Below are 17,500 nucleotides of genomic sequence, written 5' to 3'. Positions count from 1 at the left end.
TATGCTAAACGCCACACATCCTTGCATTGATTGTACGAGGTACACTGTGGAGTCCTCGCTTGGTTACTCGCTGCGATCTCATATTACTTGGCCGCCGCAGCAGGAGAATGAGGAGAAGAAATTCTATTGTTTATGCAGGCACCCGGTACCAACATAACTTCACAATTTAGCAGAAAGAAGCCGCGTACGATGGTGAGCGATTGCGTGAAGCCAAGGAAAGAACGTTGCCGGATGCCATTGCGGCCGGTAGCCTGATGCGCATGATGTGGTATCGCCGCCCTAGTGGCACAAGAGAGATAAGAGAATGGAACGGAACATAATTTGCAAGACCGACCAGTGCCGGAGAACCCACAGAAAGAGAGAGAGAGAGATGAAGCCGGCCACGCTATCGCGTAACTCCGTTGTAAGGTTCAGACGAAAGAGGAGAAAGCGCTCACCGGCCAGCCGGCCGGTTGGCCGTCCTGGAACGAAGCGAACAAGGGAAACGGCTCCCTGGCCACGGTGTGCGGAGCGCGCGGTGATGTGGAAAGTATGGTGTTTGTTTTTCATTAAATTTATCTCCGGGAAATATTTTTAATTCAGTGCAAACATAAGTGGGTTACCAGTGGAAGTTTGCAGTGCAGTTGTAATGGCATTTGTGCCCCCCTCGAACACCCCCTGGGTTATCCTTTGTCCTGGATCTCCTCCCGGGATCGACTCCCTTTGGTGGAGCGGGAAATGAAATTTCCTTTGTCATTGTCTTCTGGTCGTGGGAGCATCGCAAGACAAACCGCGTTCGCTGTGCTGTGCTCTGCAAGGTGGAACAGTGCGAGTACGAGCCTTGCGCTGTGGGCGCCTGGAGTGCCTTGCGGCTAACGTTCGACAAGTCGAGGAGCCGAGCGGAACTTGCTCGCCTGTGTAGTTGATGAAACAATTGTAGCAAAGCAGGATTGTTCATATTTGCTGGGACTAGCAAGGGGGTTCGGAAACAATAGTTTAAGAGAGACAGAGAGCTTGTACTGATTTTTCCTTCATAAATTTATGGAATGTAAAGTGGCCAAGGAGCAGGACAGAAGGTGTTGAGCGAAGCGAAGTTACGTTGGGAGATTTGTGAGTGGATTAATGGGCTCTAATGCTTATTTTATGTTTTTCTAAAATGTTACAACCAATTATATAAAAATGAACTGCGAGTGCTAACATGAATTTTTACCAAGATCACGCCTTAGATTTTTTATTCATTTGAATTAGACAAAAGTGTTATTAAATTTAAATACACTTGTTTTGCACATCATGTTTCATAATAATGCAGATATTTGTTAACCAAAAAGAGGCTCTATCAGTAATTATTTAAGAAATAAATGGACGAAGCCTTAGTTTACCTTATTATTAATAATAATACCTTATTATTAATTAATTATTAATAATAATAAATAATAAGGTAAACTAAGGCTGCCTCAATTTAGCTGGTTTTCTGTTTGAATATTTTTAACCATAACGTCAATGATCAAATAGGTAGAACAGATAATTTAAATTTATCGAAGAAGAACTCTTTGATGAAAGACTGAATTGAAGTATCGATTCAAATAGATAGCCTCATAATAAATATACGATAAATCGGAACATACTGTTCCTAGCAGCACTTCTCAAAGATTACAGAGCAATAAAAATCTAATTTACGCATTATCTACAAAAGGAAACACAGTCTGAACAACGTGCCAAAAGTGCTGACTTGTTATAAAGACTAAAAACAGGGCTTGAAAGGACGATTTCTTTTTAATGTTACCAGCAAGCGTAAGATCAAGAACCAGCAAGATCAAGAAAGCTACTATTATAAAGTACGAAGGGATTTAAACTATTGAGAAGTTTTGATTTCTTGTCCCAAAGTACCTTGTGTTTTGTTTAAACGAAGCAATTCCCTTATAAAATAACTGGAAAAACCAACAAAAACTGCTTACTTTAAAGGGAAAGAAGAAATAAAAAAACAACACAAACTACCACACCCAATGGAGCGTTCACAATCGACATTCGAAACACTTCGTTCGGTTTCCATCCGGCACGGATTAGAACACCCTCTTCCCCCATGGACGGTTGTTGGTCGCCATCACCTTTTGCTTTCCGGTGCTTTATTTGTTGCCCCCAGTGGCAGCCCAGCGCCCGTTTCATTTCGGGGAAAGTATCCTGCGGGCGCAGCGCGTGTGATGCATTCGCAATTCGCGTCGAATCCGGGAGCAGCGGATGGCACCTACCGGCAACAGACACCATCCAGGGAAACCACGCGAGTGCGAAAACCATTCCGGCGGAAATGTTCAACAGATTTCGAATGTCACCTCACGGGCCCCGGGTGTCTCATGTCGGTATGCGCTGGTCCCTGTCACGTTGCCGGTCCCGGAGAGAGCCGACAGTGTAACAGAGAATCAGGGGCTGGAAGCGCAGAAGCAGATTGCGATTGCACGGCACGCATCGATCCGGAACCGTTCATTAATGATCCGTAGTGGATGTAGCGATGGTGATGGTGCCACTGGCCTGAAATTGGCCAACCGGAACCGGTGAAGCACCGGAAATAGCACCAGCTACATTGCCGCATCCAACAGGGCATCAATCTGGTGAGTGCTAGTGTCCGGGCGCTCGTTCGGGATTACTGCTGCGTTCCGTGGGACATTCGGTGGGATTTGGGAAATTGAAATCGCGACCATACGCCACGACCATCAGGCACAGAGACCCACACGTGTACGCCTAGCCATAGTCCGGACTTGTGGGAAGATCCGAATGGTAGTTCTCCCGTAGGTTGACAATAAAACAAAAATGGAAACTGAATGTTCAATTCAATTTCATTAGCTGGTTCCGGTTGGGCCCCCTGAATTCCCCTGTTACATCCCGGGGATTCTTGTGTTCCACCACCTCTGGTCCGTTTGTCAATCCGAGAAAGAGTCCAAGAGTTGCGACTTGAAGCCTCGACGCAGATCATGTTTTTGCTCATAAACATTGTCCAATCCCGCACATTTATCAATGTCTGTGATAATGTTTTGTATGCAGAAAAAGAAAGAGAGAGAGAGAGAGAGAGAGAGAAAAGCGAGAGAAAAGGAGTGAGCGCGAAATCGGTCCGTTCGATGCAGATGCGCAAAATCGATTGGACGGATTACTACTTGCTCGGTTGGTTCAATATAATGATGTCCTTTGGCCGGTACCATCGCAACAGAACTTCAAGTGGGAAGTCATCCCATTCTCCCACCGAACACACCAGAGTGCGCCGGCCAGTCCATCCCATCCCCCCCTGCACGCTAGTCGCAAAATAGATAAAAACCGCCCCCGGCACATCAAGAGATGGGGGGGCGAGGATAAGGAAAACGACCAGTTTTCCATGTCGTTAAGGGCCGGTTGCCGGTTGCCAGCGTCGGCCGCTACCTCCACCATTTCCGTTTCCGTTGCCGCGACGCGTTACAAATCGTTCGGCAGGAATACACGCCTCCGGTGCCTTCACCACCACCGCCACCACCGTGACGCCATTAGCGAAGGCGAAGCTCACCCTTTTTGGCATGATGGCGGAATACAGAGAGAGGAAACGGGGAGCGACTCCAAAAGTCGAATCGAGTCGATCGACCAAAGAATCTCTTACATGCGAACGCACACAATCAAACAGACGCCACCACAGACCAGTGGCGGTACTTAACGATTTGGCAAGATAACGAATGAGAAACATCGCTTTGACATGAGCTATTGTGGGGAGGGAAAGGGGGAGGGGGTGTCGAGACGTTGGTCGTGTGGCTACTTGCCAGCAGGGGGTTCTCTCCGGCCGACCACAATGGCATGAAAGTGAAAGTATCCTCACTACCCGGGGGCCGGAAGCGGCCCAACGAAGCAACGAAGGAAGGAAGGAAGGAAGGAAGGATGACAAAGTAGCGAAAGCGGAACGCCAGGAAAGACGGACACCAATTTAAAGCCACCAGCACGGTAAGGCAAGCATAATGTATGTCCTTTTTATTTGGCCTTTCGATGAGGAATTCTTTCTTTATGTTCTGGAGTAGTCTTCCTATTCTTGGATTACAAGGGGTACAAAATTGGCACGATTGTTTGAATTGTAATTCCAAGTCATTTGCTTCCGCGGTATGTGTTAATGTATTTTAATTCATACGTGTTAATCTTACAAGAAGTTTTAAAACTCTTGAGTGGGATGTCTATTCGATGCTCAAGGTCACTGTTAGCGATGAAGCGTAGCCGAGACTATTCGCGGTATTCTGCAGAATGATTTTAGCTTTATTTGACGCCGGGTCGTAAACCGACAATTGGACGAAATTTGCACTCTTCAATTTAAAAAAAACAACCACTCCTCTATTTCAGCGTTCTGTTTCAACACTGTCTGTCGCCGTTCGTGGTTTTTCACCTGCTCTCTTCTATCCTTTCTCTTCTTTCTCTTTCTATTTCTCTTTTTCTCGTTCTACTGCTCTACTTTCTCGCCTGGATGACTCTTCTCTAATATTTTTATGGCACTGGTGAAGGGGCACCTCAAATTATGTAACATTCACTCTGTAAGCCATAGATACCTTCGAATGAGACCTGGTTGTACTGTGAACCACCTAATCCTGATTCCTTCTGTTCGTCTTCCACATAGATCCAGAGGAATCCTTGGAAGGACCCTTGGAAGGTTTTAACAATCAGTATCTCTCTATGTATCCGAATAGTCATCTTCATCACAACAGAACGGTTTGTACTTCATTCGAATCATCGTTAACCACTAATTCGTTCGATTGATAGAACTCTCCCACTTGTATAACGTTTGCTGACTCGTCTATCCATATTGATTATCGCACCTTGTTAATAAGTGGTATTTTGTTGTACTGAACGTTGTGTATTTTTGTGACTTTTCAAAGAGCCACCATGAGACCGATGCACGATGGTACAAGATCCATCCCAAGTACAGGAGTTCCACTTAAACATCGGTCCAAAGCACAGTATCACCATCGTACACCTGTTCTTGCTTACTGCGCACGATGAACTAAAAGATGTTAATCCAAATGGACCGCTGTTCCCTCCACAATCCTCGTAAGGAACTGTAGCGGTTAGCATCCCCAATCAGTGACCCTCGCACATGCGTTTGCTATTGATAACTGCCGCGGTTTCGTCCGTCGGATCGTGAGAACTGTTTTTTGTTTTGTTAGCCCGACCGAGAGAAACACAGCGCCGAAAAGCAAAGCACTCAGCCACAGTTGATCGAATGGATAAACCGAGCCTCACGTTGAAACCTCCAGGACCGCAAAGAGTATACCACAAACCGAAGAAGCAAACCTGTTACTGAGGTTTGCTTGATACCACTTGGTGGATAGCACATCCGCAGTTCCCGCAAATTGTTCCCAAAAATGTTCTCACGCTTAACACGCTGTATACAAAACCGGGCAATAAATCCGGGTATAAAACGTCTTGCCGAAAAGCATTGAATCACAGTTCCGACTCGACCAGCAAACGACACGAAGCGTCGAGAGCATCATCCCTCAACGATGAAGATAATTATTTGTCTGCTACTGTTTTGTGAGAGTTTATACGCAGCCACAACAACCCAGCCACCTGAAGATACCGTAGCCATCCTGACAACACCAACGGCACCAGTGACAGAAGGAATTTCGGGAGCCGTGCTCGAGAAGCTACTGGCCAGGTTTGACCAACTGGATCGTAAGTTGCTGGAACTAAAAAATGAACTATCGGATCACCGCGAAGAGATGGAGCGGAAAGTGATTGCTAATTGTGTCGCACCAACAACGTCCGCAACGCAAACGACGGTGACTGAGCCACCAACCTTCGGATCTTGTAAGGATGTTCCAACAAACGCGTCAGGAGTGTATCTTATCAGAGTGAACAACGTTAGAAGTGCGCCGTTTAAGGTCTATTGTGAGATGAAAGAGTTTGATGGTGGTTGGATTGTAGTGCAACATCGGTTCAACGGTTCGGTTGATTTTTATCGCAATTGGGATCAATTCCGAGACGGCTTTGGTGAGCTGGACGGTGAATTTTGGATCGGACTCGAGCGCATTCACCAGCTGACGACGGCTCGTAATTATGAATTGATGGTAGAGGTAAAGGATTCTACCGGCAAATACGGATACGCTCGTTACAGTGCATTCCAAATAGGCGCTGAGAGAGCGCAATACAACCTGAAGGTCATTGGACCGTATGAAGGCAATGCTGGTGATTCGTTGACAATCTCGAAGGGGTATAAGTTCTCAACAAAAGATCGGAAGGATGAAAGCGTCGGTCTTAATTATGCTGTTTCTTACGAAGGTGCCTGGTGGCACAATGGTGGCTATGCGAATTTGAACGGTCCGTACGGATCAAATTGGTGGTACACTTTGAAAGACGACGCTCGAGGGTTAAGCTTCACCAGGATGATGATCCGTGAACTGTGAATTTCGGTACGCACAAATCGTGATGATTGATGCGCAATGAAATAACAATGTTTATTGAAAATTATGTGAATAAAAAAACATTTCAAAATCAATTTTCACGAGAAGTCCTTTTTTATTTTAGGAGTTATTTTTGCTTCCCGCGGAAAAGATCCGAAAAAAATCGAAAGTCAACCGATCTGCTAAAGTGTGTTTCTTCAATGTCCGATCCAATTTGAAAACGTGTTTTGATTCCGCAAGATTTTTTAATTCACTCGTGATTTTTCAACACATCATAAAGCTTGAGATCCGTGGTTTATTGAGCGATTTTAATTTATATCACAAAACCTTGAAAGTGACAATTCTACCGGTTACCTGGCGCCTCCATCATTAAAGGCGCCTCCATCATTGGTTTCGGCAACGGAGCTCCATAATTTCGTATTTCCGGTGCTGCAACCATTTTTTTAATTGCCTTTACCTCTCTAGAACACCGAAACCGGTTGAACTTTGGTAGGAAAAACGCAGATTTAATAAAGCCATGCACCACCAAATTATGTGACCCGCGGACTGCTTCATATTTTCTTCTGTGGGCCTCATGCTAATGTGAGTTTGAGATCACTGATATAGATGGATTTGAAACATTGTTCACCAATAGAAATAATGTTGCTCATGCTTCAAACATACAAGGTCACGAGGGACTAAGCGATGTGTCTCAAAGAGTTAAACAAAAACCCCAATAGACTAAGATGGTCAGGCACTTTTGCCTTCTCTCCTACCAGAACTCCGATGATTACGCTGCAGCTATCATAACGAAAATCCGCAGTATTCTGCTATTGCCGCAGAAGTGAGACTCTGGAAAATCAATAAAATCAAAATTCATCCTCCTCTTCTACAAGTATTCCTACACAAGGCCGTCTCTTCTTGCCAAACCGAAAAGCGAAAACCGATAATCTTTTCACGGTAATTGTGAGGGATTAAAACGGTATTCTTGAGGCCCTGAAAAGGCAACGCTTTAAAGGGAGGTGATTCGCGCAGCCGGTGCCCCCGGTGGGTTCACACTGTCACCGAGCGAGCGCGACTTCCGATGTTGTTCCCGCGCCGAAGCACGGAAGCAGCAGCTCGACTCGAATCGATGTCCCAGAAAGAAAACACGAGCAGGAATAGGGAGGGTTAAGAAAATCGTTTCTCCTTTGGCACCCGGCACAAGGACCCTGACAATCCTTGTGCCGTTCAGTTGGAGAACCCGGAGGGCATGTTTGCTCGCTGCTCCTGCCGTGAGGGCCTTCTGTCCTGATAGGTTTGGGTGGCGGGAGCTGTAGCTGTAGTATCGTGCAGGAGTAATGATTTCCATTATTAGATTTTTCGGGGCGACTTCCGTTCAACACGCTCCAGCTCAGCCGTGCACCATTTCCTCGCGCCAAGATGGCATTAGTCGGAGAATGGTGGAGGTCGTTGGAGCAAGTTTTACCGACTTTTGAATTTTCCTCCATCCCTCCCATGCTGATTTCCCGTTTTCCCGTCTTTCCTGCTTTCCCGGATGTTTCCTTGGTCTAGGCGATGTCTCTGCCTCCTGACTCTGTCGCCGTTACCAATACTTATGACGGGTATGTTGCGCGAGCTCGTAAGCATTCATCTTGGCAGAGCTGCCGGAAATCTTGGCGACACTCTTGAAGGCATCGAATTCGAGGTTTATTGATTTAGATGATGATGACGGTATTGATTTCACAACTCTTGATTTCGCCTGCGTATCGGCGGGCTAAAGGCTAAAGTGAATAATGTTTGCCGGTTTCCAGTCGATACTTCCGCGTGTCGTGCTCCAGCTACTGGCGGTTGCGGTTTCTTGCGGACTGTGCCAGACGTGCTGACACGCGTGATAACCCATCTCGTCGTCCTACGAGGGAAGGGAATTAATTATCGGCGAAAAGTTCTCAAACGAAGGTTTGAGGTTCGGTTCGAGCTGAACCTTCTCCGTTCTGCGCGAATTGATGAGTTATGATCCAAAGCAAACTGTTTGCTTTAAGTTATGAGAGGGTCACGAATGCGAATGACCAAGGGGGTGAGGGTTGGATTTATTGAGAGTCCGTATAAAAGGGTTCTAGATTTCCAGATTGTTCGTTTGGTTTTGAGAAAACTTTATCGCAACTTTTGTACTGTTGAACAATGAAAGCGTTAAGGGGTTAGGGTCTTTGATTTAATATTTCCATCCTGCGTCAGCGATACATTTAATTAGTCAACTTGTTTATTCATTTCTAGTCATACTCTTCTTTTGGTTTGATTCAAAAAAGAGACATCGATGCATATTGGTACTAAGAATACTTTGTGGACAATGGACAGGAGGGAGAGATGAAATGAACCACATAGCTTTTGATATTTCTGTTCGGTATTTTGTTTTAGTTTGCTTAAAATTGATAGCGGACATAATTGAGTTCTCAGATAAAAAAAATATGATGTTCAAAATCAATTAGATTGAATGTTTTTTTTCATTCCTATAAGCCATTGAGCATAACTTTTTAAGGTATGCTTCAATTAACATTTTACCGGAACGCATATTTGCAAGCGACCCAATGTTTGGGAGTTCGTGGAAGCATTCACTTCCATTAATTCATCATTCATCATCTTTCATCTTTCGATTGGCATTCCAATAATAATAATATTCGAAATGCTCCACCTCATGTAGATTTGAAATCTACATCGTAATTTCCCATGCTACACGAAAATGATGGTATGTAGCAAAGTTGTTACTTGAGATCCTGATATTTTTTCACACTGATATTCCACCATCAACATGTTCGTGTTCATGTTGTACCTCTGGTACAAAAGGTTAAACATTTGCCTTTTTTGAAATCATCCAACCTACGCTATTTCAGTATAATATCAGCTTCTACTAATTTATTGAATGAGACATGAGTTTGTTCCCATTTCCCTGGTCCTGTTCTGACAACTATTGATGTGTTAAATTGGTTAATCTCTGGACTGACTTGATGGTTTTTGTAGAAATAATTTTTCATTATTTTTGCTCAAGATAATCAACCATTTCATTTCGCATAGCTCATAATGCATGTTTAAAATATATGTAATTGTTGTTCTACTTGCTCTGTTGCTTAGAAAGAACAACCAATCAGCCAAAGATTGTTGTAGCATTCGCTCAAATATCAGTATAAATTCTATGTATATGATCTATTTAATCACTTTACAGTTAATCGCCATACAACTTGCTAGGATAGATACAATCGACGCAGGAAACTGTACTGTGCTGCAGGTTTTTTAAATTCCATTTTCAAATAGTAAAACATGTAGCATACATTTTTAACGATTTGCATTCCGGATCACCGGAACCAGATTACGATACAGTGGACACCAAGGGGACACCCGTTTGCCCCTCGTCCGTTTGTTCGTACGTTCTCTCTAGAAGGCTTATTTTTGGCGAAGACACCAACCAACCGAAAGGAACAGAAACACGAGACACGAGAACGAAGCGTGAAGCGGAGGCGCTGGCGGTGGTATGTGGTTTTGAATTGCAGATCGCACTCGGTCATTTTATATTCATTTAATCGAAAATTATTGTCACAATGGTTTTAAGGGTTACTGTGGCTTACACACATACACACATGCGCTCACACATACAGCTGTGGTTTCGAAAGTCCTGCACGTCCAGCTCCAGTTTTCCTTTCAGGCTTGACCGGTACCGGGCAGAGCTAGAACAGATTACGGTCACAGAGACAGGGACCGTGACCACAAATGGACGAAGACGACGACCCATTCCGGGGTCCATCGCATCCATCGCATCCATAATATGCATACGATTGTAGGATAAGCCAACGGAACAACGGAATACCACAGGAAACCCCCCGCTTCACAAAGAGACAGATGCTACGAGTTCGGTGCCGACGGAACTCACGTAGCGACAACCTGAGCGGTTTTTCCCATTTTCCTGTCCACTTTCTGTCCCCTCTTGGCGTTGCAGGTATCGTCCAGACCATGGTCAGCTTTCATCCTGGCAGTCACACTGAGCATACCAAGTCCAGTCGCTCTCTGGTCTGCCCCTGTGGAAAGACTCCATGGAAAATCCGGATCCAGGGTTTTGAGGGGGCAAAATTGTCCAACCACCGTTCCTCAGTGGCCATTGCAGCGGTGGCGTCTGTGAGCGAGTGAGAATTATGTACGAGGTGGCCAGCTGGTGTGGTGATGTGGTTTAGGATTATTAAGCTTTATTGATTATGGAGATTGCGTTTGATGAACGCGACCCCGGGCGCCGCCGGACTTTGAATAGCGAAAGCTTTGCCAATGTATCGAATATGCTAACGAATGAATGCACTAGCGTGAAGGTGACGTAGGAATACGAGAGTGAGAGTTCCAACATATTTCCCAAGCTGACCGTCCGATAATCCTCCGTTTTCCTCCCTCTTTAATGAATCAATCCGACAAAGTGACGGGGTAGCAACCTGCAGCCATTCAACATTATTTATGTTACAGCACAGTGGCAGAACTATTGCATTCCTCAGCGGAAGTTGCCGTAACCTTTAAAAGCGTTACCGGTACCGGTAAATGGCGTCCAAGGCATGACTGCGAATGGAGCAATGTTAGTAGTGTTGCATGCTGTTGCTGCTAGTGCACTCTTCCCGGCCCCCTCACGCTCTCACAAGTGCACTCTGACAGATGTAGTCGATGATCCTTCACCACGCTTGGGCTACATAGAGCTGCCTTCCGCTAGTTGCTGCTCTCTACGTCCGTAGCTGCTGAACGTTGCTTAAGTTCACAAACCGCATTAGTTTAATCGAGAACCATTTGACCAGGGTGCTAGCAAATGTGTGCTGGCTGCTGCTGCTTTCGCTTCCAATTCTACTCTACTGGCAATACTGAGCTGCTATGGGCTGGTAATTGAAAATGGCACACCCAGTCACACCGAGGGCGTGGGCTGGTGGGCTTATCCAACGCTTCATAAGCGATCCACAAATCATTAAGTAACGTTGCAACGTTCCTGGCCGACGTGAGGTTGTTCGGTGCGTGCCATGGAGTAGCTAGTAGCCTTCGAGAAGACGCCATCGGCCAAAATGTTATGGAAGAGAGCGAACGACGACGGCGAGGGATGTCCTTTCAGGTCCGCAACTTTAAACAAAGTGCCGACTCATAGTGCTCGCCGTACTTAGCGGTGTCAGTTGCAGAAGAAGTTGCTTGCCCCCCCCTACACGGCTGCTGGGTACCGGCTCCTGGGTTGGGCACCTCCTGAGGGCTTGAGGGCCAGGATCACGGGAACGTTGGTTCCCAGTACGTGAGCACGGATGGTAGTGTTGTTCCGAGTGGAAACAATTAACTTTCGAAACAAATAGGAGGCAAACAACCCTTCACTTGGACCGGCGGCAGCAGCAGCAGCAGCCAAGTCAAGTCAAGAGTCGTTTGTGTCAGAACCTCCTTGAACCCCCAACCTACCACCTCTTCAGCTAGCAGAGGAGGATGTGTTTCACACAATTATTTGCATACATTTCCGACCGGGGAGTCTGTGCGAAGAGGAGAAGTGTACGAAAAGTGTGTAGTTGCTGCCATTCCAAGCCATTCCTCTCGCAAATGGTGTTGATGATGATGATGGCGGTTCAATAGCTCCCCGCGGGAGGTAGAGTCGGATGTGGATGCAAAATGGATTGCAAACGAATTCCAAGGGACCAAACGGTATCCGTCGAGTCGAGTAGAGTGACTTGGGGAAAAATTAAACGAAGAATATGTTTCACCCCGTCGGTGCTCCCGGTGTTTTGTGCCTTCCACTACACCCCAGTTTGCATTCAGAGAGGAAGGGGGGGAGGGGGGGGATACCATGAACAAACAATCGGGCACCGCTTTCACACATGAGCTGCACTCCTGCTCTCTCTGGAGGGCTTGAATTCTCGGGCAAATGAGTGTTTTGCAAGTGCAAGTTCAAACAAGAACAAAGAAAACGATCTGTTTGCCCTCAGTCGATAGGATCATATCGTATGTTGCGGGAGGGTAAGGGTCTCGTTCGACGTTCGATGGAAATCCTTTCTTTCTGCTTCTGCTGGAATGATTTCCTTTTGGGGGGGAGTGGGGGGCCACGTCCTTGCATCGAACCCAATACATCATGATGGGTGCAGCCACCTGGCAGACAGTCGAGACCACTTGACAGCCGCACCCTTACACTCGCACAACGAATCGAGTAAGTATTTAATACGAGGGCAAACACTCGAAGGATTTTCTTTTGTTGGATTTTTCATCGAGCTGGAATGGAATCGTTCCTTCTGCTGCTACTCTAAGAAGGGAAAACATTGGAGCCATTGGCGTGTGTTCGATCAAAGCGCCGAGAGAAGAAGAACGCCAGGAAGGGACAACTCCAAGGAGAGCTTGAAGTTGAATTATTGCAACATTTAGCAAAGCTTTTAATGGCCTTTCAAAGCGAAACGTGTATGTGCTCTTGTGGAGTGCATTTAGCAGCCAACTCATTGGCACATATACGGGGGGCCAAGTATTTGTAATCGATTCCTGGGCGCACACAAACCACCTTCAAAGACGTCAATGGTATGCCGAGGCGAACGGGTATCAAAGGACGAACCTGAGCCTTCCGATTCGGGAGGCCAGGCGAGAGATGAATGCAGGTTTTTGGCAGGTACGGCAATCGAACGGACCACGGAGCCGACATCTTGGCATTTGGTTACAAAATTAAACATTCCTTCATCGCGCAGAATTCGGAAAGCCGTCTTCTTCCATTAATCACACCACCCACCGACCACCGCCGCTCAAAAATCAATTTATGCATCAAAGGACTGCGTTCAATCGTGCGGAATGGGGTCGAATGAACTTGGCAAAAAATAAAATCCGAGCTATTTGCTGGCTTACCTTTGCCGAAACCGTGTATGTCGATCCGGAAGTTGTCGGCCCCTTTCTGGCCGTCCACGAGCTGGCCGAGGCCGTGCACGAGCCGATCACCTTCCTCCTCGCCGTCGTACGTGCGATCCGACAGATCCACCTCCACGCCGCGGATCACACCCTTCGGAATGCTGTACGAAATGAGTCCTTCTGTGGAAGAGAGGTGAAGAAATCGAAATAAAAATCAAATTTAGTGAAATTGGAAGGAAGTGATTTGTTCGGCTGACGTGTGGTTAAAGGACAATCATAATCGGTTGAAAAAAATGCACTAAGATTGGATTTTCGGTTTAGGTTCAGAATCTGTTCGAATTTTGCATCAGGTTTACGGGACTCTCAAGCAACTCTATTTGATTATCCATTTAAAGAAAGACACAGTTAAGATGTTTACAATCGCGTCTTAGTAATATTATCAGTGTCTTAGTAATATCCTTCCCATTTCTTCACTAGCTCTTGTTCACTAGGAACTTGTTCTACTTGTATTAGGTAATGCAACATATTCAGATGTTTTCCTATTAAAAAGAGCTTTTGGAGAGCTTCAAAACCTTACTTTTCGCAGTGATTTCACTTGTAAAGGCACTGAAATGACATGTTTTATTATAGTCTTGTAAGCAATTTCATGGAATGTAGCTTAACAAAAATGGTCTAGAAGAATGAGTAGCATAACAAAACGACTTTGTTGGCTTAATGGAATTGTTAAGAAATATTGACAGTTGCCACTTATTTTGTTTCGAATTAGATTAATTTTTACTCACTCTATGTCACTTCTATTTCGCACTTGTTCAGCTGTTATCTCCTTGGGGTAAGCATTTTGAAAACTAATCTTCAAACATGGCAAGAATAACATTTATTAAGCTTGCATATCGGCAACAATGTTGTATTTTCGAATAAAGAACTCATATTGAGATAATCGCTTCCTATTTTTACTGTTTACCAAAAACCTGGAACATACAATTGATAAATTGTTCTTTTAGCTTTGCAAATACATTGCAGTCGTTGAAACCATCTACAGTGATAAACGTCCAGCTTTTCTGCAAAACAAAATAAACGCATATCTCGACTACCAAACCATTGTTCCACTCAACAGCTTCACTCCAGACAAACCGTATTGCATCGCATGGGACAACGAAACACTGCACAGGAACCCAAACGATGTTATAGCACTCACTTCATTGCTCTCTAAAAGTAGTTCCAAAAGTACGAACATTTAAGCCCACAATTGACAATAAAGCCAGTTGATTCCTGCATCGTCACCCCATTCTGCGCTCAATTAGTAACGTCATTTGGTCCTGAACTGATTTCGTCATCCGTCACCATCGACCAACTGCGTCATACGTCCAACTTTTCATCATCCACCAAACGATCGAGTCACATCACGAATCGAGAGCCATCTCAACCGCGCACACAATGTCTCGGAGACAATCTAATTTATGCCAATGTTGGCCGGAGAAAGGAGGCCAAAGATCGAAGCCACAGAGCGCCCGATGATGATGTGGCACCGGGAAATTTGTAGCGGATAAAAAGAGGTCCTTCACCAGCCGGGACGGGAGAACGGCCACATTGTGGCTCACTTTTGCGCGACCGCTCCTCGCTCGGTCCACTGCAGGAGGTTACGAATGCAGCGCTCGATCCGGACGTCGACGCGGTCCCATCGATCCCCGGAGTCATTATCAACTTTTATTGTATTTCCTCGCCCAGCGACAATTTGCTTTTCCATCACACACCAGACACCCAGAGAAGGAAAGAGAGAGAGAGAGAGAGAGAGAGAGAGAGAGAAAAAGCAACTACATTGTCCAGGACATCGTCCAAGTCCAAGTTCCTGGACCTAGTACCAGTGGAGGACACAGCGTTCGCCTCGTGGATGTAATTTCAGCTCCACATGTATGACGCACAGACACACAAGGGACCCCTGCTGATCCTACCAATGTGTCGCCCTCTAATCACAAAGTATTAGAGCCTCTGGTCACTCGCTGGTCTGACCTGCGCTCTGGTCCAATGTTTAACTTGTGGACGCTTGGAGCGAAAGCGAAAAAGAAGAAGCGGGAAAAATTGAGGCAACACATCCGATCCGTGAGGTGACAAATGCCTTCCCCCTGGAGCCTAGCCGACCGGTCATGTCCACCGCTCGCTCTCCCGTGGGACTCGACACCCGAGATTAGTTTTGAAATGACACGAGAGCCCCTCGGGCGATGACGACGAGCTCCAACGCCGGTGCGCTCGGTTGCCATGATTGAAAGTCTCACCAAAGCTCACAACCGAACGGTAGGAACGGTTTCCCTTGATTTGGAAGTCTCCACTGCGTTCGCATGACAGATGACGGTCCCCGAAGCACCGTCATTAGGGCTTAGCTTGTATGTCCGGCTAGGGCGAGTCCTCCTCTGTGTGTGTCTGATTGCATCCAGGACGAGGGAAGGATTATGTCTTCCGTAGAGCGCCCCTAGGTCCGAGCCCAGGATCCTGATGAGGCCAATTTCGTTGAGTTGAGCGCCGGATCATGCGTCCTGCAAATTGAACACGAAACATAGTTCGCAGACAGGCCTGGCAGGCAACCAACTCGCAGCCTATGGGAACGATTGACAATGTAGCGCGAGTGCACTCCATGCAGTAGAGTCCGCGATCTGAACGTTTTTGTTGCCAGATATCCATTCCAAAACTTCAATTTTATCCCTTCTCGTGTGTTCGACAAAATTCTCCTTCGACTACGAACCTCCTTGGAGCAGCGCGGTCAACCTTTTCGGGTGTGGCGTGTGGCCTCTTGGGCCACAGAGAAATTAGAACTTAATTGTGTTACACAACTTTTGGCCACGCGACCGCACACCACCTAGACTGGAGCACAAATCTTCGGAAGGTCTTGAAGATCAAAGCGAAACCATTCCCCCACTCTCTGGTGGCGCCCGTCCATTTCGTAGATGAAATACGGAGTTCCGCCGGAGCGTTTGATGTGTCTGATGTGAGTGTGGTGCAAATACGATGCTTCGAATGCGGAGGGAAGTGTAATGTCTGGACCACCATCATCTCTCCCACGGGGGAGAAGCATTCCGATATGGCGCCTTCTTCGAAATGTCTGCGCTTCGTAGCCAATAGTTTAATTACCCAGAGACCCGGTGGCTAGAGATTGGTTAAAAGGGGGCGAGCAACAGTAATGACCAGATAGCGCCATTTCATTCCCGATAATTCTCATAAACATTCGCCCAGTGAGAGGTGGTCCATTTCAGATGCATCTGGTACCGTGGATCGTGGATGCAGCAGCAGAAATCAAACGGTTCAATAGTGGATCGCGTATGGAGCGCGAAAGTCGGTGTTGGATCAAAGGGAACGAAGAGAGGTGGCGCAGTGCATCACATAATGCGCATCGCGAGCGATTAACTCGATCTTGGCCAATAAAGATGCCATCCGCGAGCACCGTAAAGACGGACTGGAGAATGTTTCTGTAATGTTCCATTTCGCATTGCACACGCATTGCGTTGTTTGCTTTCGTTACTTTTCCTAAATCCACCATTAGCGTTCGTGTGCATCGTCTCTGGCTAATTGAAATGCCAATAATCGAAGGCTTTTAATCGGAAAACTATCAAGCCTGGTTCGCGTTAATGTCGTACGGTACGTAAGGGATGTCCATGAATGCGGCTTTGTGCATGTTAACGATGATTAAGAACAATCACTTGCTGCCGCTGCTGTCTGTAACCGGTCGCCGGATCATAATTACCAATCGCATCGATGTGCTTTAGCATAAAGGCCTGGCCAGCGGTCGTTGAGCGAGCGTCCATTAATGATCATTACCTCGATCGATAAGTAATCGTCGTCGCCGTCGTCGTTTGGCGCGATACGCAGCAAGGAATCGATTAACTGAGAGGCAAAAGGGGAAGCGAATGAAGGGTGTCGCTCATACACATGTGGCGCCTGTCTTCCATTATTAAGTTAGTCAGTCGATAGGCGGCCGCAGGTTGATTTATTGTAAAGAATTCATAAATTTTAGATATTAATAACTTACTTTGAACCACTTCAAGGCAATCCTTTTTGCTCGCCCTGTTGCAACTTGCTCGGTGATGTGGTGATCCTCCTCCAGCCACAGTGCCACAGATTGCACAGACAATCGATATCGGTTTCCCTCCACGTTTTTCCCTTTTTTTCTTTTGCTTTTCATTTCGCGGAGACCATCATTAAAATAATTACCCCGTGCGGAAAAACGATGGGGTGGTGAGGTGGAAATCAAATAAGAAAATCAATTGGCAATCGTAAAAGCGGTCATAGACAGGTCTGGCTCGGTTTGACAGCCGCTGCACCAGCTG

At 46.2% G+C, this 17,500-nt stretch overlaps 1 protein-coding gene across 2 annotated transcripts in view; it reads right to left on the bottom strand.

The window, feature by feature from the left end:
* Window positions 1-17,500, bottom strand: part of LOC126571789 (discoidin domain-containing receptor 2) — a 229,819-nt gene that overhangs the window by 46,910 nt on the left and 165,409 nt on the right. For both annotated transcript variants that reach the window (XM_050230594.1, XM_050230592.1), the window contains exon 7: window positions 13,188-13,367. In XM_050230594.1, coding sequence (XP_050086551.1) covers window positions 13,188-13,367 — 180 coding nt within the window. The remainder of the gene's footprint in view (window positions 1-13,187; window positions 13,368-17,500) is intronic.

This window comes from Anopheles aquasalis, chromosome 2 (assembly GCF_943734665.1).
Source record: "Anopheles aquasalis chromosome 2, idAnoAquaMG_Q_19, whole genome shotgun sequence".
In the NCBI taxonomy this organism is placed as follows: Eukaryota; Metazoa; Arthropoda; class Insecta; order Diptera; family Culicidae; genus Anopheles; species Anopheles aquasalis.
Note: the sequence above shows the minus strand (reverse complement) of the source record. Positions and strands in the feature narration are given on the sequence as shown.